The sequence below is a fragment of the Phlebotomus papatasi genome, chromosome 2 (assembly GCF_024763615.1).
Source record: "Phlebotomus papatasi isolate M1 chromosome 2, Ppap_2.1, whole genome shotgun sequence".
Lineage (NCBI taxonomy): Eukaryota > Metazoa > Arthropoda > Insecta > Diptera > Psychodidae > Phlebotomus > Phlebotomus papatasi.
Genome location: NC_077223.1, coordinates 68,303,922 through 68,326,541, shown reverse-complemented (window position 1 = coordinate 68,326,541; position 22,620 = coordinate 68,303,922). Strand labels below are relative to the sequence as shown.

At 32.2% G+C, this 22,620-nt stretch overlaps 1 protein-coding gene across 37 annotated transcripts in view; it reads left to right on the top strand.

Moving 5' to 3' along the window:
- LOC129803988 (myocyte-specific enhancer factor 2) overlaps window positions 1-22,620 on the top strand; it is a 105,396-nt gene that overhangs the window by 74,683 nt on the left and 8,093 nt on the right. For 8 of the 37 annotated variants that reach the window (XR_008751925.1, XR_008751918.1, XR_008751920.1 and 5 more), the window contains exons 3-6: window positions 11,675-11,987; window positions 14,015-14,218; window positions 18,569-18,872; window positions 18,950-19,069. Coding sequence is in view for 23 of the 37 variants with exons in the window: in XM_055850919.1 (XP_055706894.1) it covers window positions 11,934-11,987; window positions 14,015-14,218; window positions 18,569-18,872; window positions 18,950-19,069 (682 nt within the window). In the remaining 14 variants the exon portion in view is untranslated. Of the gene's footprint in view, window positions 1-11,674; window positions 11,988-14,014; window positions 14,219-18,556; window positions 18,873-18,949; window positions 19,070-22,620 lie in introns of all 37 variants that reach the window. The other 29 variants (XR_008751927.1, XR_008751919.1, XR_008751921.1 and 26 more) reach the window with 5 other exon arrangements.

Genomic DNA, 22,620 nt, shown 5'->3' with positions numbered 1-22,620 from the left:
TGCGAAATCAGGGTTTATGGAAATACTCTAATTTTTTTCCAATCAGCAAAAGCAAAATCACTGAAAGAAATTGTTGTGCAATTATGTTGGTGATTATTGATTTAAATAATAATTTTGTGCTCGTATTTACACATTTCTAAAAGTTTTCACGAAAGTTTATTTTTGAATTAAAATTAATTATCTCAAAAAAGTCCATTGTTATGAAAATAATATTTTAATTTATTTTTTTTTATTTCAATAATAATGAAACATAATGCTAATTTCAAAAATTTGAAACATTAACAAAATCGTTGTAAAATAATTGTTATTTTGGCTCTTCCAACCTGTCTTGGGGAGCTTTTATAGTTGTGTTTCTTGGAAAAGAGGAAAAAATTAAAATTTAAACACTGAACAATAGATTACATGCATATTTAAAGAAATTTAAAGAAAGGTTTAATAGCGACATTGTACCGTTAAAATATGTGTTAATTAAAAAAAAAAAGATTGTAAACCGGTCAATTTGACGGGTCTTGTCTTGGTAGGTTTAGTGTTAATCATCTTAATTGAAATAACAAGAATAATATCAGAATTGTTTACTAAGCTTATCAAGGTATCCTAACTTATATTTTTAATTTTGTCAGCCTATTTATTTTAAGTTTAAACTGAAATCGCCATGCAGAGTTTTTTATATATACATATATACTCAAAGAAAAGGGAAATGGGGTAGCTTGGTGATTTGAAATATTTTTAGAAAAACATTGCTGTATTATGCAAATTTTTTGCATAATGCTATTTCGTGCAAATGAGAATGTTAAATGTTGACCACTTGCTATTTTCAATATTTCATCGTTGGAATGTAATGTTTGCAACCCCTTCCTTGATAGCAATAATCAACCTCCTGCTTTGTTTTATCGTTCTCTCTTTCGCGTTTGGAACAATTTTATTGTCAAGGTTAATTGCGTAGAGTTTTCCACATTTTTTTCTTCTTTCCTCATCCTTCTCTCCCTTTCATCCTTTTGCTTTGTACAGTAGCTTGTGCAGGTGAAGGAAATTAATTAGTTGGATTTATTTTCTTTCAATGTTTTCTAATTGTTTTTTCCTCTTTGCTTCTTGGAAGTTTCATATATATATATTTAACTATGTATATTGCTATAGGATAAATTTTCCTGAAATTTGCAGAAGAATTGCTCGAAATGTGCGTAGAACATGAATATTTCTGAGTTTACTTTTCGATTGAGCACCCTCGCAATTGTGGGTGGATGAGCATTTAACAGTGTAGTCGCCTGGTGACCCGTTTTTTGAATGTTTGAGAATCGATCCGAGGTTTTCCTCCACTCAAGGCCAGTGACAGACAGAAACACATGAGAATGAGCTTGAGTAGGGGGTATAGAGGGGCTTGGGGAAAACCCTTGGAAACCATCGTGGTAGAAAATGGCAAAATTGATGGGTGAAGAGGGAGGAAAAAAAAGGGGGCGACATAGAAAACACCATGAATGTTGGATCCATACAAATTTTTCAGAGTATATGATATGGGTATGGATGTGAAAGAGGGATGTCCTAGTCCCAAATGAAAATCATTCACTGGACTGTGGGTAATTGAGGATAAAGAATATTATATTCTACTCTTCTTCTCAAGAGATTTTTTCCTCTCAATCCAGCAGACATTTTTTTTTCACCTTCAACCCTCATTTGTCCCTCAAGGGAGACACTCACGCAAGTGGTCTAATGTCAAGGAGTTGAATTACCATTTCACCGTATATTTCTTCTCCAAGTTGAACTTCAACAAAGTTTTTTTTTATTTTCTCTCTCCTTGTTCTTGTCGAGGAAATTTCCTTATGCAAATTGCTTGGTTAGGGTAGTGCACAATATGATTTGCAAACACGAAGATAAAATTGCCCAATTAAATTGTTTAGTAGGACAATTTTTGGAGTAGAGAATAGAGGAAAAAATTATTTTGAGGACATTTAAATTAGAACAACAAATCATAAAGGAAAAGGGCTCAAGATTTCATTTTTTGTTTTTTTTTTTGGTATTACTTGTGGGAAAGTTTTAAAAACTTCGATCGTTTAAGTTTTGAATTAGTTTTTTTTTTTAAATGAGGCAACAAACTTTTGATTTTTCAAAAATGACCAACTTTTGGAAAACAATTTTTTTTGATATGAAATAAAATTTTTTTTTTGAAAAATATAAATAATATCTACGGATTACAGGGAACTCATCTGCAAAAAGAAAAATTGGAAAAAGTATTTTTTTTCTATAATTTTTTTTCACTTGATTTCTCAAACAAGTATTAGGGAACAAACTATTGACACCCACTGTAAATAAGTAAGATCAAGATTTATAAGTAAACTATTGATTTACTTCCTATCAAGCGTTAGTAGATTATCAACGTTTGATCAACTGTTTTTAGATTATCAAGTTGTGATGAAATGTTAGTAGGGTTAAGCTTCTGATTAACCGTTGGTAGACTATCAACTTCTGATCAACTTTCAATCGACTAACAAAGATAAGTAACTGTTGAGATACTTTTGATCAACAGTTGGTTGATTATCAACTTAGATAAACTTCTGATTAACTGTTGATCGACTAACAGATGACACGCTCAGAGCGAGAACCGGCTATTTTAATAGAGAAATGCGTATATGATAGACTGTTTTTGTTCGAAACTACGTAAATTAACATTGTGAATTAAATGCACTGTGAGTTGTTTTATTTGACATTTGTCAGTAGGGTAAATGTCCTAATTCAAAACCATTTCCAGACGCTTTAACTTTGACAGAAGATCCATCATATTAAGTTAATATTTTTCTAAAGAAAATTACATAAATTTGCCCCTTACCTCTTCTAGAATGTTACTGTTTAGTGAAAATTCTTAAATAGAATATGAAAACTTCTTAAATACAAGAAAAATACACGAGTGCAAAATGCTTCTATTGGAAACAAATTAATCCAAATGGAGAAAAGAGAAATTTTCTAATTGGAGACAAACTGTGTAAGTGAAACCGCGACGAAAAGCTTCCAAACCCCTGTTCAGTTGCTCTTGAGTGTAGGATTTGTTCTTAGTCCTGATCTTTTCTTCTTTCCCATCTAAAAAAAATAAGAAAATCTCTAAAAAAAAAAATCATATTTCTGGTATTTCCAATTGAAGTATTTGCAGACACTTCAGAAAACCCCTTTTGTTCACAAAATAAGTAATTATTTCAGTTGAAAACTTCACGTACCGTTAACAATAAAGATTAGCACTTAATTTCACATAATTCTGCCAGAAATATTACATATATGTAAAAAAAAGTAATAAAGATCAATTACAATCCTTCTAAGTAGTGTAAGGTCTTGATTGATGAGTTTTAAAAAACAGTCTGAAATTTTGACTTATACGGGTTTCAAATTGCAGGTTTAACGGTTTAGGGCAGAATCACATTGACAGTAAAATGCTCACCGTATTTCGTTAATTTGCGCATTTTCATTGCAATTCTTACGCAAATTCTCAATTAGCTTATTACCTTATCTCATACTCGGTGGCACTAGGTGAAAATAATATAAGAAAATCGAAGAAATAAAGCGAGAATTCGATAAACGGTGAGCAAAAAAAAACTGTAAGAGAAATTAATCGTAGTTTTTTTTTGCTCACCGTTTATCGAATTTTCGTTTTATTTCTTCAATTTTCTTATATTATTTTCATCTAGTGCCACCGAGTATGAGATAAGGTAATACGGTAATGGAAAATTTGCGTAAGAATTCCAATGAAAATGCGTAAATTAACGAAATACGGTGAGGCTCCGGCGAGCATTTTATTGTCAATGTGATTTGCTCTTAACCCTTATCTTGAATGTCTCTTTTTCCTCAACCGGAGTGATTTTTCAAAATCTAATAGATCAATTCACTGCAGACCGACTGACTCAAATCTAGGAATCTTCAGAAAACATATTTAACTTTTGTTTTGGAATATAAATACTGACACAACATAGAGAAAAAAAATTGAATTTTCCGAAGGTAGCGCGCTTTCCACTACGCCTTCCGACAAGCATGCATTATTATTTTTTGTTATACGGGATGAGATTGTCAGTCCCATGCCCCGTGGAATCAAGTGCATTGAAGTTCACTGGATGTAATCCGAACACTTTTAACGCAAAAAAAATTCTTGGTGACCTAAAGGGGATTCGAACCCGATACACTTGCATTATAGAGCGAGTGCTCCATCCACTTGATCCATTGAGCGCCCTTTGTTTTGGAAATTCGCATAAATACTTAAGATACAAAAGCTCATACTACACTGAGAGAAATCCGAAAAAGTTAAAATAACATTCTGGAAATATTAATTTTACCCTGCAGTATTGATCTAAAATCGGTGTAAATTTTATCTTTTTCAGGTGTATTAGAGGTAAAGTTACCCTTTTTCATGTTAATTTTACCCTTAAAAAGCTGTAAAATTAACATTAAAAAATGTTGGTATATTTTTACACGTAAAAAGTGTTAAAGTTCTGAGGAAAAAAGGTTAATCGCACCCTCTTTTTTTCTCAATGTAGATACTACAACCGCATATAGGCAACAGCAGAAAAGATTTGATTCGAATTTATAGCCAAAAACCATTTTGGATAAATAGGCCACTTAAGAGCAGTCAGAGTAAAGAGTACTAAGTTTAGTAAAATCGAGTTCAAGATATGCATTTAGTGATGACTTAAAAAATGTATAACACCTCTGAGAATATTCTTAACACCTGTTGGTTCTTATTCTAAAATTAGTTTTACAAACTACTTAATTTAAATGTTAAAAGTACCGCAAAAATGTATAAAGCCTTTGATAATTTCTCAGTTTAGCGTTTATTAAATTTTCGGCAAATTCAACCCACACAAAAATCATCTTATATTGTGTTTTTTTCATTTTTTTTTTTAAATCAAGGAAATTTTCTCAAGCATTCCATTCCAAAATAATTTACTTATTAAAAAGTTAAATACTCTATTGAAAAATTTCATGTGTTTAATTAATTTATGTATAGGTACTTTGTATATTTCATTATTCAGTTTCATTTTTCTTTAAAGTGATAATTATTACAAAGCTCCACGTGTTACAATATATTTTATAAATGAATGTTTGACCCACAAATTACATATGTTGTTAAATCGGAAAACAAGTGAGTGAAACAAGCAGTTATAAAATTTCAATCCTATATATTTATAGTATCACTCCCTTTCCTCAATGGGACTAATTTCGAATTTGTTTGGTATTGATTGGGTGTGAGTGGGAAAAGCTACAGACATACCGCCGTGAAGAAATTATATTTGAAACAAAAATCTGTAAATATCCCATGTTGTATCAAAAATAATTCATTTGAGGATATTTTTGACGAGGATTCCCCCTCAATTCAATCTAAATTGAGTGGGTTCTATTTTCGATGGTGAAAATCGCCACCACAGAGGCAAGTTTCAATTATTTCGTTTAATGGTACATAGTTGTTTAAATATTTACCATAAAATTATTTCACACGCGTGCACGAATGACGAATTGGGGGGCGGGTCGGATGGGAAATAATAAATAAGTAGTGGAAGAAAGGTAGCAAGGTCAAGCAGTGAAAATGCCAAGAATTGAGGGGGTGAAGAGAGAACGTTTTCGAAGGCGGACTTGGAGAGTTTGAATTGAAAATCCCATCAAATTACCATATAAGTAACAAATGGTTTGAGTTGAATACTTGAAGATTTTCCACAAAACCCAACAGCTACTTTAAGACTTTCTTATTCTTCCATTCTTTTTTTCTTTTTTTTTTTCAAAAAAAGCTTTTTAAGGATTGCTTTCTTTGTTGTGCCCCCTCTCCGTCTCGAAAAATATCACTTTGTTGAGAAGTTTACATAAATGAACGAAACACTTTTGACGCTTGACCTCACACGATGTTCAATATAATAAGTAGGAATTTGGGGAATAATGATAATCTCATGGAGATGATGTGGTTCTTCTTCTCGTCATGGTTTGCGTGAGGGATAATGAAGTGTGGTGAAAGTGGAGCAATCAGGGACAACTACAGGGGGTTGTAGTTTTTCCAATGAGTGGGTGAATCTCGTGTCTTGGTAATTTTCTGAAAGATAAATTGGGTTAGTTTTCAATCGAAAAAAAATCCTCGTGTTTTTGTTAGAAATAGGTTGTTGTATGTTTATTTGTGTTTCAAAAGCAAGGGGTAACTTTTGTTGCGGGGAATTTGAACAAGTCTGGCTCCAGGATCCCAGGAATCAGCGGGGTACTTGAGAAATCTACGGGGAATCCATAGTACCAAATAAGAACATTGGCAACCCAGTGGAAATGTTTGGGTTTAGAATCTCGAGGAATTCACAGATTTTTTCTTTGAAATCAGGAAGATGATCCACTTTGAATTAGGGTAAGAAAGTCTTTCAGGCTTCGCACAGTCTCTGAGTTCAAACACTTCATATTTTCCCAAATTCCTTTAAACCTTTAAGGACGAAAGGGCAACCGGTATCCCAGAAACAAAAATAATATTTTTGACTATAGAAAGTATTTTTGTCTTCTAAGTAAGTTGGAAAAATTAGGTTTTATTTTTCGAACACCGGTGTCCCATTCGTTCTTAAAGGGGTAATGAATCTGACCTATTTTTTCAGGAAATGTGTTACTTAAAGCTAGCTATTAAAATTTATTGTTATTAGGTCAGATTTAGTAAAGAAACATGGGAAAACTATGAAGTGTTTGAAGCCAGAGTGTGTGCGAAGCTTAAAAGACTTCTCCTACCTTCTTTAAGATAGGATGTACTATGATTTTGATTTGTTAATAAGAGAGGATGTGGCAGTTTCAGGCAGCTGTAGTTTTTTTTTTTTTCAAAACTCATTTGCCAAAAGTTTATGAACTATGTTCAAGTTAATTACGTCGCACTTAGTTTTATTTAGGAAATACAAGTTTGCATTATATCATTTGGTTTTTATATTTTAAGTATCTATTGTGTCTAATCTGTGGGAACGTAAGGTCCTTTAGGAAGTATAAAAACAACCTCTGAACTATTTAATCCAGCTCTAATTGCTTTTATTTATAGAAATGATTAATTATGAATATTAAAAACATGGGTTCGTGACTTTTTAAGCGTTAGTAAATGACTATAAATAATTCTAGAAAAAACGAAAATAAAATGAATAAAAAGTAAGGTATAATCTTTTTTTTTAAATAAATGTAACATCTAATTCTTGAAATGAAGTAATATTTTTAAAGAGTTTTATGTTTCTTGTCCAAACCCAACATTTTTATCTGTTTTATCAAATATGCGATTAAAGACTTTGCGAAATGCAATTGTTACTGTGATATGTAAAATTAAAAGATTTCTCAGAAAAATTATGCAAGGCATTGTGAGGAGGCGTCATTCTCGAGGCAGACTTAGGGCACCGTGGCTGAATCGAATTCAGAATCATGCCTTGAAGCGCTTTGAGATCTAATTCGAACATCTTTTTGAAGTGGCAGAGGATTGACAAGCGTGGGCTGCTAAACTAGATGTCATGGGCTCGCGACCTCAATAGGGATAAGCGGTTGAAAATCTTGATTGCAATAATCTGTAAAATTGATCTTATTGATCAATCAGTAATTCGTTAAATCAATTCACACGTCAAAGTCAGTGATAGGCCTAAATCAGCCTATAAAAGTGTGATTCCTTCATTGTAAATTCTATTTGTGGGCAAACTTGAAGTGTTTTTATTTATAAATAATTAAAATTTGGTTTAATAATTTGTTGTTTGGTAATTGTGATCTGTAAAGGAATTTTTTTAACCTCTAGAATATTAACCTAGATTGTTTTGAATCGAACAAGCATTAAAAATTAATTATGAGTATCGTATTGAAAACATTTCTTTAATATTTTTTAAATTTCAAATTGTAATATTTCTAAACCAAGGTACTCTTATTGATGTTTTTTAATTGGTCTACTCAAACTGCTTAAAAACATGAACTTAAAATGGACGAAATCGCAACAGAATATTTCCAGATAATTTAGAAAAACTAGCAGGAAAAAGTGGATTACCTTAGAAATTTGAAGATTCGATTTTGCTTTAAATTGAAGTATGTATCTCGAAAGCCAATTTTTCGATCTTTAATTTTTTTAATTGGTCTATTTAATAAGCTGCCCTACGAAATGAACAGAAAATGATTTACAAAATCCAAAAAAAATTGTGTTGTTATACATTTATCAGTATATCTCAAAATCCGAAAATTTTCAAAAATTCAGCTGCTCATTTCCATGAAAAAAAAAATCCTGCGAAATTCCTCTTGCACAGAAATTGGATTGACAGTGAAAAATCCTATGGATTTATGTGCGATGAAGTGAATCCTCTTGCAGATGCGATCCAAATACCTTTAAACCTTAGGATATTTCTGATCCTAAAGGATAGTCTAATACTGAATTTTTGCATTGTAGAGCGAGTCTTTTGCAATGAAAATATTATTCTGAGATATTGTATATTAACCCTTTAAGCTGTCTACACATATGAGCATTTTTTAAAAAAATTCTTTAAAAAAATTTTTAAAAAATAAAAATGGGTCGGTTTTTTTTACAAAATTGCTTACATACTAGGCAAATTTCTGTAAAAAATCCATTTTTTTACAAAAATTTTCACTAGTGTAGAGCCGATTCTTTTTAAAAACCTTTTTAGGGTTATTTTTTAAAGAATTTTTTTAAAAAATGCTCATAGTGTGTAGACAGCCTTAACGACGAGACAGTTTTCGCTGATCGAAAATTAGCAATAAAATTTAAACCGATAAACAAAACTTGTGAAGCGTTTTACATCTAAACTTTGCAAAGCCAACAGAGTCTGATTTGGTGTATTCTTTGTCTCTATGAACGATAGGGACAAAAATAGCTCAAAAATTTAAATAATTTTTCTGACGACACCAATGACAGATAATTTTCACTTTAATGAAAGATATAAAGTTTGAGTATTGTAGTTTCTTATTCCAAAACGGTTTTACTTAAAAAAAAAACATTGGAAATATAAACAATAATTAAAATAAATTTTCTATAGAGAATTTAAAAATTCGTAATTTTTGAGCTTAAAAATTTACTATATAGTAAATAGTTATAGACTTGCAAAAAATATCCTAGATTCCTTCAACCTTCTACTTTGCAATTACGTGCAAAAATTTTAAAAAAAATAATTTTAGGTAAACAGGAAAAATTATTTTCCAATCGTCCTTAAAGGGTTAAATGTTATTCAAAAATAAATCATTGTCATTTGTTTGTTAAAATTTTGTCAAAAGGGTGTTCTTCTTTACAGAATATGGAAAAGTTTGAAGGCTAACTGAATCTTATTAAAAATTTGTCAAATGGATATTTCCACGTAGATAGCTCAAAAAGCCAAACGGTCAGAAATAGCGACCTGGGACCTTCGGGGCCCCTATGAGTTAATCCAAGGATTGGTAACATGACCTAACCAATGTTTTTTTGGGACTGCTCGAAAACGCGTCACGCGATTTTTTTTTCATTTTTGAATATCTTTAGAAATCACCCAGGTGGACATTTCGTCCTTACTAAACTTCCGTTGAATTATTCCTAATAACGGGTTTTTAAGGTCAAAGGTTAAAAAGGCTCTAGAGGGCGTATTTCTCAATCGAATGGGATCATGTTTGGGCTCATTTGGAAGATCTTGGAGCTTCTGATATGAACCGGTTCCAATCGATTATGAACTAAAAAGGAATTTTTATCGAAATTATTAGTGACTTGTAAATCGGTACAAATCCGTTGTGAACCGATAAACGGTAACTAATGCTAAAGAACATATTTTTGAGGTAGCGTCTAAGTGACGAGTTTTGAGAATTTCTCAAAGCATGAAACGCGTTGCCAACCCTTTTTAATACTTAACTTCTAACACATTTTTTCCTGAGTGTAAATTTTATATGAGAGCCATCATTAGTCACATTTCAACCCTCGTTATGTGGTTTTCCAAATAAAAACGTCAGATAATTAATTTGAAGTCAACTTTATTGTTTTTTAGTCACAATCTGAAAGCAAACACTCGAAAATAAATCCAATTTTTAAATATGAATATTTAGTAGGGGAAAGTGCCCATGCTCGATACGATCCAAGCTTGATAATAACTATTTTTTTCCTACGTTAATCAATAATTGTGACTCATTACAATAAATTTTAATAGCTGGTCCTAAGACTCACATTTCCTAAAAAAATTAGGATCCCAGCTCTTTTTTCCTAGTTTCAGGAAGCAAAAATCAAAAATGGGTCCAAAACTGTAATTTCGATACATGATATTTCATAAATATTTCTTAATTAATGTCGCTGTTCAGGAAAACTACTATCATAGGCACATAGAGGGTTCATCAGTATTAATATTTATGTAAAAATATTTTTACTTGGGAACACTGTTTTTGTGGGTGGTGACAAATTCATAAATTCTACCTGTGTCCATCCTATATTTTAAAAAGAGTCCATGAATGATAATTTAAATGTGGCAACTCTATCATTAGATGTGATTCTTTCATAATTACACCTATTGTAATCCTCCAATTTTATCGACAATTGACATAATCTTCAACCCTGTTGCTTGAATTTTAAGGTTGCAGAGTGACATTTTCATGGACTCAAAGTGAAAAAATGGTTTTCGCTAACGCCCTAATGTCATAAAAACATGGCTCAGAAAAATTACATAAAAGTGATATTAAAACTAATAATCAGTCTTACAAACGATTTAAGCAGATAGATTAGAGTTCCGTCTAAATATTGATGTGCATTTTTTGTATCCGGTGAAATTTTTGCAGTGAAAATGGGCCTCCGAATTGTCGAATTAATTATTATACAGGAAGGCCCCGGACCCAACTTGTATAAAAATCGTCACTGAACTTCCATTTTCTTCTTGAGAAAAATCTAAGAATTTCCAGGAACTATTTGAGGTGGGATTATGAACCTAATAAGTGAGACATTTTTTTAACATAGTGGAAGAATCGCTTCGGTTTGTGTGTTAATCAGAAAAAAATCACAAATCTTGGACATCATTTTACAGTATCAAGCATGGGAGCTTTCCCCTACTAACAAAGTGACTTTTTTTTAAAGAGTATTTCATTAGAATAAAATGTGAGTTTGAAAGAGACCCTTCAAAAATGTTTCCTCGAACTTGGAAAATTATTTTCTACAGAATTTTATTGTGGGGAAAGGACAAAAAAAAAGATATGACGTGTGAGAAATTTTTAAACTTTTTCCTATTTCATGTGACTTTTTAAATTATTTCTCCCAGTGGGAAGAAATTGAATTTTTCCCAGACTGATTTTTTTTTGTTCAAACAATTATTCTGAGGGTGTTTTGTTTCACAGTTTTTCTTTCAATACCTGACTTTTCCTGAAGTGGGTGGTAGGAATATGCATGAGTCGCACGTGGGGTTGTTTGTGGTTGATGACGAGGGTTTAAGAAGAAAAAGAGAGAAAGAAAATGATTGAGTGTGAAAGAGAGCAAGAGCCCACGTTGATGCCCTGAAGGTCGTCCAGTGAATTGCATTAATAATAAATAAAGTGACGACTATTTTGGGGTACATGTATGAGTTATTTATAATTTACACACATTCCGAGTTTATTTTTTTTCGTCACTCACCCTTTTTTTTGGACGGTCGTATAGGTATTTTTTCTTTTGGTTGTTGAGGGGTTTTTCGTGACGCTGTAAGATGTTTTGGACGGAGGAGGTTTTCAATTGGTCTAAAGATGGACTTTTCCTTGTTTTCAGGAAGCCACTTCATTGAGCCAGCTTTTGGGAAAAGAACACAACTCTCGGAGGAGGTGGTGAAAGATTGAAAGGGAGAAATTTTTTACCGTCCAACCGAAGAGTGTAGGAGAATTACTGTAGAGTTTACATCTTTAATAATATTTCACATTTTCTTGGTGGAGCCGAGAGAGAGAGAGAGGAAGAGAAACATTGTGGATAGTGTTCAAAAATAAAACTCGAAGACATTTGAGAATAAAAAAAAATCGTCAAAATTGCGGCCATGGGTAGGAAAAAAATTCAAATTTCCCGAATCACCGATGAACGAAACAGACAAGTAAGTTAAAGATGTTTTTCCTTTTTTTCTTGTGCTAGTAGACGAAATTTTGAACAATTTTTTTTTTATATTTGGTGTATTATTTTATACATGGACTTGCAAATCTTACTAAATGCGATTTGTACACTTTAATTGTTAGAAAATTCTTAGTGTCTTAAAAATTCTTAGTGAATTATAACCAAAGAAAAAATCATTTGCCGGCTAATTCTGCCCGTGTCTCCCTTAATAATAATAAGTGAGTTCCCTTGAATAGGAAGCTAAAAACTAGGTGTCTTTCGCGATTTTTTTTTGAAAGACAAAGAAACGACTAATCTTGAAATTTTTATTAGTATATAATATGTTGACATTTAAAATACTTAATTTTTTTTCGAAAACAATATTACAAAATGACGGAATAATGAATAATTCACTGGAGCGCCTCGTCGCAGCACTTTTTAATTGCCGGTAAATCTGCAGCACGTAACTCTTGTCTGAGAAAGGGCAACTAAAAAACTTAAATTCTTATAAGAATTTACGCACTGAACTAGTAAATATTTTATTAAAAAAGCTGAGATTTTAAAGGATCTCAGCATAAGGGGCAGCTTATTATTAATCGTATCGAGATATTTATTACACGGTAATCATTTCTACAATGTCATATCCCGTGTTGGAAGAATCTGCGAAGTCCATTGTAGACCGCCCAGGAGCGCCTTCCCGTGTAGTGAATGCTTCTTCCATGCTCCCGGAGTTGTTGGGCGAGGCGGTGCATTTTTATTACGTTATATCATAGTGAAAATGCCTTTTTCTAAACATTCAGATCTTTGCACCGGGCGGGACTCGAACTCACAACAGTGAATTGAGCCGGGGAATCGATCCGCCCAAGAGCCAACGGTCTTGCCTATTGCGCCACTGATTCCCCAAGGGGCAGCTAAAGCTAGATGTGACAAATGATTTTTCTCTCAATCTGTATCAGACTGTACACTAAGAGAAATCCGAAAAAGTTAAAATAACATTTCGGAAAATTTCATTTTACCCTGCAGTATTGATCCGAAATCGGTGTAAATATTACCCTTTTTAGGTGTATTGAGGGTTAAAGTTATCCTTTTTATGTTAATTTTACCCTTAAAAAGGTGTAAAATTAACATTAAAAAATGTTGATATATTTTTACACCTAAAAAGTGTTAAAGTTATGAGGAAAAAAGTTAATCGCACCCTCTTTTTTTTTCTCAGTGTACAAATCTACAAATTTATCAGTCCCTTTCTTCTTTCTTCTTTAGTTTTTAATAACCATCAGCGGTGTTAAAATTTTTACCAGTCAATCTATTGTGAAGGAGTCGTATTAAATGTTAAATGGAAGGCTTGATATGTGAGGAATATGCTGGGTGCTGGATATTCCTCACTAATCAAAATTAAACTGATATTGAAATATCAGTTTAATTTTGATTAGGGTAAGTGTGCCAAATTTCGGCATAGTTGCATGCAAGCCCCAAAGTCTCAAGTTTGAAATGTTATATTTTTAATAAAAATTGATTTTTTTATTCCTTCTCCTTAAAGAGTGTTGCTTGGAACCTTGTAAACCGTTTATCGTCTTTATTTACTTTAAAATCATTCTTAATACATTTTAAAATGAATAAAAATGTGGACATAGCTTTGGTGCCCTATTTCGGCCACCTTCATTCTCATAGTTCTTTGCCCTTCCGGAATTCTTCCAATATCTTTTTTCACATCATCTCGTTCGTCGAAGCGACATTTTTGTTATTTTTTGCATTGTATAATCTCTAGAGTGTATGTAAAAACTAAAAGTTCATGGAAATTCGAGGAACAAAAAAGGTGGCCGGAATTGCAAGCTGGTCGGAATTTGGCACACTTACTCTAAGTGAGTTTGATTATGCTTAAGTGTAATAAAAATATTATTATTATTTGACTTCTTTCACTAATTAATTTAGTTTTCTACTTTGTCAAATTTCGTCTACTAGCATTATATATTTTTTTAAGGTTTTCGATACAAATGAAAAGTGTTTTTTGTTGTTTTTTTTTGGAAAATCCAGGTGACATTCAACAAGCGCAAATTTGGCGTAATGAAGAAAGCATATGAATTGTCAGTGCTGTGTGACTGTGAAATTGCTCTCATCATCTTCTCCAGCAGCAATAAATTGTACCAATATGCCAGTACGGATATGGACAAGGTTCTCCTCAAGTACACCGAGTACAATGAGCCACACGAGTCTCTGACGAATAAAAATATTATCGAGGTACATTATGTTGAGCGACAATGTGCTGGTGATTCAATTCTTAAGGCGATTCTTGGGCTATTTGGCTCTGGGAGATGGTAGAATTTTTTCCTAATTGGCACACATTCTTATGCAAAAAGAAACTTGCACAAAAGATCCATTTCAAAGGAAATTGTTTGAAAGTAAAAATCTCTCCGAGTCAAATTAGCAAAGATACGTGCTAACACTAACAGTCAATAATCTATTTATTGTTTTATTTATTTTTTTTTTAATATTTTCTTGTAATTTTATTTTTAAAACTAATTTCCCTAATGTTGATTTGAGTTATTTTTTATTATTATTTTAAATCCTTTTTTCCAACTTGTAACTTGTCACTATTCCTTCTGTTTATCTCTCTGCAGAATACAAAAAAAAATTATGAGAAAAAAATGAGCGAGAGAGAATGGTGATGAAGAAATTGTTGATATGGAAATGAGACTGTTGTTGTTGTCGTGCTTGCAAAAATTGCCTGATTGTTAAACCTCACATTGTTGCTTTCAAGTTTATTTTCTTATTTTTCAACCCTACTCACCCCTCAATATATAAAAAAAACCTAAAAAAAAACTTTTGCAAAAGAGGAAAATCTGTTTGAATTTTCATGTAAGAAAAGTCAAAGGGATTCACCTTCAAGTGTTACTTGAGACATAATAAACTCGTCTCGAAATCATCTTTTCCGACCGATTGAGTGTTTTTTCATTGTGTTTTGATTTATTTATTTGTATTTTTTTTAATATTTAATTTTCTCTAACAATACAGTTTCGAGTGGAAAATTCCTCAGATCTTTGATCCCAGTTTTAAACAATTTATTGAAAAGAGAATTAATTAGAAAGATTTAATTATTTACAAATTTAATTATTTTTTTCATTTTAAAATGAAGAATCTTAAAAACTAAAAATATATTCTGTCAGTTAATATTTTAATTAGATTTTAGTGCATTATTCTGTTTGCTCTTTTTTATCATTATGAATTTTAATAGCGAAGAATAACGTCATTTATCATTGAATTTTTCTCTAATGATTTTTTTTTAATTGAATTATAAAGTGACATTACGGAAATTATCACTGAAAAGAGATGGAAAAGCATCCCACCTTTGCGGAATGCTCGAATTCACGAGATAGAGCTATCCGTGAATTAACTTTTCGTATGATTTTTGGGTGTATAACGGTTTATTACCGATTAAATTTAATCACAAATCATAAATCAATTCCGAACTTGAAAATTGGCTAAGAGGTGTTCATTTTAGAATGGTTTTGTCATTAATAACATACTTATACTCAAATAAAAAAATTATATTCAGGGAAATAAATTAATTATGATTACTTGACCAATTCAATATCGATTGGGATGATATAACCGGATAAGTAATGTCAAGACCTTTCCAAAAAAATTCAAATTCAACCAAGTCGGTTAAAAAATGAGCCCCCTAAAGTGATTGACCTTTGACCTTCAATAATTCAAAATGGCGAATTTTCTGGTCATACAGAAAGAGAGAAATCCGAAAAAGTTAAAATAACACTCCGGAAATGTTAATTTTGCCCTGCAGTATTGATCCGAAGTCGGTGTAAATATTATGCTTTTTAGGTGTATTAGGGGTTAAAGTTACCCTTTTTCATGTTATTTCTACCGTTGAAAAGGTGTAAAATTAACATTAAAAAATGTCTATATATATTTACACATAAAAAGTGTTGGTTATGAGGAAAAAAAAGTTAATCGCACCCCCGTTTTTTTTTCAGTGTAGGTATGTTTGGGCGAAATGTTCGCCTGAAATACCTCTAAAACAAATCTGAAAAAAGTCTGGAGATAAAGTTTTCTTATTGGGGGTCATCATAGACCAGAAGTCGGTATCTCCTACCGTTTGACCTCTAGCTTGGGAATAAGATAAAGTCAAAACAATATTTCCGAAAAAAATCATTCAATTATCGGTACTTCACCGATTCTGACCGATTCACTACCGATTGTGCACACAATGAGAAAAAAAAGAGACTGCGATTAACTTTTTATCGTCATAACTTTAACACTTTTTGGGTGTAAAAATATATCAACATTTTTTAATGTTAATTTTACACCTTTTAAGGGTACAATCAACATGAAAGAAGGGCAACTTTAACCCCTAATACACCTAAAAAGGGTAATATTTACACCGATTTTGGATCAATACTGCAGGGTAAAATTAACATTTCCGGAATGTTATTTTGACTTTTTCGGATTTCTCTCAGTGCATGTAGCCTGGTTAGAAATTTCAATAAATATCCAAAAAATCCAAATTTAGCGAAATCTGTTATAAAATGAGTACTCCAAGGTAACTGAGCTATCACCTACAATATACAAAAATGGTGTTTTTTTTTATCGAAATGTTCATCTGAACTACCTCTAAAATATATCTGAAAATCACTGGAAAATACTTGGGCCAATTTGCAGAAAAATAAGAAAACAAGGTTTTGGAGGAGTTGGGGAGGGATGAGGGAAAAAGAAGAAAAATTCTGTATAATATTTTATTTTATTGAGGGTCACCAAAGACCGCAAGTTGATATCTTACTGTTTAAGCTTCTCAGCGCTGACAAGTTGGTAAAAAGGTGGATTATATAATTGCTTTCTCTTTGAGTTCGAGCAATTAATATGGTATCACTTTTTTCACTCAAAAAACAAACTGGATGCGGAAAAATAATTTTATTTAGTTCTAAAGATTTGCGTAAAACACGCAAATTTTACATACAGAAAAGTAATAAAGTTTATTAAAATCTTGTACATTAAAACATTATTTAAAAATAGAATGATGTGAAATTGCTTTGAATTATCTTATCTTAGCAAAGATGATATTTTGAGAAATGAGGTTATGTTGATCCTAACCTCAAATCTTGTGCATATGTTAGAGGTTATAAAACAAATCTCAAATTTATTGTCTAAATTTTATTCTCGAAATTGAAAAGAACTCTTAGAAAGCATAAATTTATGCATTTAATGTCTCAAAAAAAAAAGATACTGAATTAATTTTTTGAACTTTGAATTAATTTTTGAACACAAATACTTAGCGGTCTTGCTCATGGGTCAAAACTTACTAAGTGAATTATTTCACAGTCTTCGATTTGCCAATCTTGCAAATATTTACCGCATTAAAACTAATTTCAACATACAGTAGACTCTCGCAAATTCGGCTCTTTTAAGATCGGGCTACTTTTTAATTCGGGCAGCGGTTACATTTGAAAAAAGTTTGTTTTGTCATTTTTCAAGTTTGATTATGTTTATCAAATGAATCAAATATGCTCAAATTTGGCATGGTTTGTCTTAGTTTTGATGTGATTTTGCATTATTGAGAGATTTTCATGCAATTTACGTTATATATGAGTGTGTAAACTCAATATCTATATGCACATGAATAAAAAATCGTTGCATTTCAAAAAGTTTGTCGCCCGAATTTCTGTCTAATTCGGCTGACATTTCGGTCCCATATGCCCGAATTTGAGAGAGTCTACTGTAATTCAAATGGAGACAAGGGAAACTTTCTAATTGGAGACAAACAGTGTAAGTGAAACCGCGACGAAAGGTTTCCAAAACTCTGTTCAGTTGCTCTTGAGTACAGGGTTTGTTCTTATTCCTGGTCTTTTCTCCTTTCCCATCTAAAACAATAAGAAAATGTCCCCAAAAAAACATATTTCCGGGGTTTCCTATTAAAACATTTGCAGACACTTCAGAAAAACCCTTTTTGCTCACGAAATAGGTAATTATTTCATTTGAAAACTTCACGTACCGTTAAGAATAAAGATTAGCACTTAATTTAACTAAAATTAGCCAGAAATGTGACATTAAATGTTTAACAAAACGAATAAACTACAGTCACTTTATTATGTTTTTCATTGGAAAACATGGTCGATCGATGACAAATTCGATGGTGAAAATGTACACTTTTAATTTTTCTGAGAAATTAACAAATTAAAATTTGTGAATATGAATGGATTTTCGCTTTATTTTGAGCAAAATTAACTAAATAATGAAACTGTGGTATAGAAAATATATAAATATAATAATTTAGTACTGTATTTATCATGATAACAATGACGTTTCCATTTGGAGTAGTGAAAAATTTCTATTTGGAGCAGATTTTGAATTAGCTTAATTTACCCTACAACAATACTTCTCAGGGTTAAACTGAGAATTATTTCTATACGTTTTCTATATCAAAATTTGAGGAATTTTCTTCTCGGAAAATTATGTTTGAATATTAAGAATTTACTCGGTGAGAAAAAGAAGATGAGAGACAGAGATAGAGATCCCTTTAAGTAAATTTCCCAGTACGTTGTGAGCTCCGTCCACTGACACTTGCAGGCACTTACCAAGAAGGAGAATAAGAACGGAGTGATGTCGCCGGAAACGGAGGAGCCGGAAGCTGAGTACAGTCTGACACCACGCACTGAAGCCAAATACAACAAGATCGATGAGGATTTCCAGTTAATGGTCCAAAGAAATCAGCAACTTGCTGCAGGAGCACGAGTCAATATGTCAGGCAGCAATTATGCCTTACCTGTCTCAGTACCCGTGGCAGCTGGAGCGTATAGCGGTGAGGCGGGAATGCTGCAAGCAAGTCCACAGATGGCACACACTAACATTAGTCCGAGACCATCGAGTTCTGAAACGGATTCTGGTGAGTTTGTTGCATCACAGGAATTTTTTTTCTTAATTTCTGACTAATTTTCAAATTTTATCTCTGATTTTTCGCAGTGTATCCCTCAGGATCGATGCTAGAGATGTCAAATGGATACCCACACTCCACATCACCACTGGGTGGTTCCCCTAGTCCGGGCCCCAGTCCAGGATTAGGTGGGCATCATATTAATAAACGTAAGCTTTACTAACCAATTAACTTATTTTTCTGGTAAAGGATATGCATGAAAAATGGCAAATTAAATTAGGAAATGTAGAGGAAATTTTTGAAACTTTCATGAATTTTATGAAATTTTGCATTTTTTTAAATGAATATTTACCCTTTGACTTACTTAAGTGGCGTCTGTTTATTTTATTTAACGGAATTCAATTTGGCACTCAATGTTAGCCAATTCGTTAAAAGTTCTGAAGAAGGGCGTGGCCTATTTTACTACAGAATTGACCTTTCTTAATGGTAATGCTGGAAATGATTTGTTTGAAGAGTTCTAAAGCTTCTTTGTATTGAATATTTGAAATTTGAAAATTTAAATTCCCCTTGAAAGGAAAAACGTAACCTAAAACTTTTTTATAGGCGGAGCTTATTTCGTAGTCTTAATATAACGTGTTTTCTTTTAAGTAAGATAAACAACACATCCATTTCAAATGATAATTTTTCTATAACTGCAAAAATGTTTCCAAATAATCGAAAAACGGGAAAAACTTATCTATTATGTCCGAAAACTTTTCTAGAATCGAGAAATCGAATATGAAACGCTTTTAAAATGTACGGAAACGATTTTAGGATCACAAATGTTTTTCTATAAATACCGTGCAATATTCAAGAAACAGACATTACGCTTCTAGAAAACACGATCGCATGCATGAAACACGAAAATGCAGAAATAATTTTAGAAACGATGAAATATGTCCAAGAATTACGCAAATGTTTTTAAAAATGCGTAACGTAACCAAGAAATACAAATGTTTCTACAGTAGACTCTCTCTCAATTGGGCATTTGGGGCAAAATGTCATCCAGTTTATCGATAGATTTAGGCGTCAAAGCCTCTGTAAATTCCACAAAAAGCGCTCAATTATAAAGAATCACGATAAAATAGGAAGAATTATAGCAAATTTGAGCAAATTAGCTTCATAATTAAACGTGAAAATTTTCAACAAAATTTTTCGCCCAATTGAAAGAGCCGATTGAACGAGAGTTTACTGTACAAATGAAAAAAAAAATCGTGTCCATGAAACACAAAAACGTTTCACACGAAACACGAAACGTTAAAAACGAAAAATTTTCTAGAATTGTGGAAACGCATCCTCAAAATATAGAAACATGTTTATAATTATGGATACGCATCCATGAAACACGGAAAAGTTGCTAAAATCACGGAAACTCATTCAAGAAACAAAAGCGTTCCTTTATTCAGAAATGCTCATTCAAAAAAAAATATAGGAATATTTTAGAACTGCGAGAACTTACACAATAAACATCAAAAGGTTTTAAAAGCGAAGCAGTGCATTCAAGAAACTCAGAAATTTCTGTAGAATTGAGAAAAAACGCATTCATAAAAAGAATGAATCTTTATTAGACTCACAGAAACGCAAATATTACATATGAACGTTTCTATAATCGCAGAAACACAAAAAAAACGTTTCTTGAATCACGGAAATGCATACAAGAAACACAGAAGAAAAGCGTTTCTAAACTTCAAGGAAATAGGTACACAAACATGAATATGCTTCTAGAAACACGGATATGCATCCAAGGAAAATGAATGTTTCTAAAAGTAAAAAAAAGCGTATAAAATACAAAACCGTCTTTAGAATTACTGAAACGTGTACATAAAACACTAAATACAGAAACGTATCTTTAAAATACGAAAACATTGCTATAATCACAGAAGCGCATTCACGAAACATGGAAATGTTACTAATCGCCGAAAATAATTCAAGCAATATAGAAACGTTTATAGAAGTGCAAAAATATATTCATGAAATACGGAAACGTTTCTAGAAATGAAGAAAATTCATCCAAATGTTAGAAAAAGCAAAAAATGCATTAAAGAAATACGAATGTTTTTAAAATCGAAGAAAAACATATCCAAGAAAAATGGTAACGTATATAGACAAGCTCATCGAACGCAACGCGTACATTAAACACGAAAATGATTGTAAAATCGCGAAAATGTAAAATTCCGTGTACTATGGAAACATATTTAGAATTCCGGAAACTTACACAAGACACATCGAAACGTTTTAAAGCGACGTAGTGCATTTTAAGAAACATGAAAACGCATTCAGAAATACGGAAATGCATCCAAGAAACAGGAGAATGTTTTTAGTTTTTGCGAAAACGCATCCACAAAAATAATGAAACTTACTTAAACCCGCAGACACGCAAATATAGAAACGTTTCTAAAATTGCAGGAACATATACTCAAAGCACAGTAACGTTTCTAGAATCACGGAACAGAATAAAAAACAATGAATTTTTTTTTATAAATGCGGAAATGCATCCAAGGGATACTGAAGTGTTTCAAGATTCCAGGAAATTTATTCTCAAATCACAGTAACGTTTCTAGAAACTGGGAAATGCATTCTAGGAAACAAAAAGAATGTTTTATAAATGCGGAAAAGCATTTTTTCTATATAGGGTAAAGGCTCATAATTTTGGACAGTCTGCTTATAAGCATCGATGTTCCAAGTTTGAAGTGCGATATTTTCAATACTAATTGACTTTTTTGTTACTCTCTTTTTAGAAGGGTTGTTTAGAAACTTGGCAAGGGTTTATTCATTGTCCTTGTTTTTACAAAAATTAGTCTTAATATACGTTTAAAAATAAATTGATATCGTCAGTTGGATCAGCACTTGTCGTAACTTCCTCGTCGCCCCATCAGCACTTCTTCTAACAACATAAAATTACACACACTATACACCAACTGCTGATGAGGCGATGAGGAAGTTACGTTAATTGCCGATCCAACTGACGATATGTAGAGGTGAATTTGACTCTTATTTTGGACAACTTGGTTATTAATTTGGACAACTTGGCTGTAAATTTGGACAGCTAATCCGCCTCAACAGGATGCCAATTGTTCTTCATTTTATGAACCAATCTTACCAAGTCCTTTTCCTGTTCATGTAAGGGAAACGTAGAATGTCACAAGAAGCCCAGAAACTTTCCATATCATTCATTAAAGTGAGTTGTCTTCGGTACTCCAAGTACGTGCGGATTCGCTCATTCCCTGACCTTTCCGGGAGCCTTTCAAGGCATTTCTCGCTACATCTCTTTCGTAGAGATGATGCTCCTTTGTTTCTCCAGGCATTTGTCCATCCTAGTCATCACGAAAGCTAAAACTTCACGAAATTTCGTGAGAAAAACACCTGTCCAAAATAAGGAGTATCACCTCACTGGTGAATGTCTTAGGAAATTTCCCATTTTCACACGAAAAATCTAATTCACAAGGCAAATCTCACTTCAGGTCAAATGTACAAATCACCACTAACGTGAATCAACACAATATTCAATGAATATTCAATAATATAACTCAAAAAAAGCGAAGAAACATTGTTAGTACTTCACCACAGCTAAATAAGACTGAAGTAAACATGAAGTTCTGTCATATTTCTCATAAGCAATTGCTCACACTGAATTTTCAACAAAGCAATTTCAACTCAAATCATATTCAAAATTTAACGTGTTAAAATCTTCCAAAAAGAACAAATATTTAGATAGAATTCA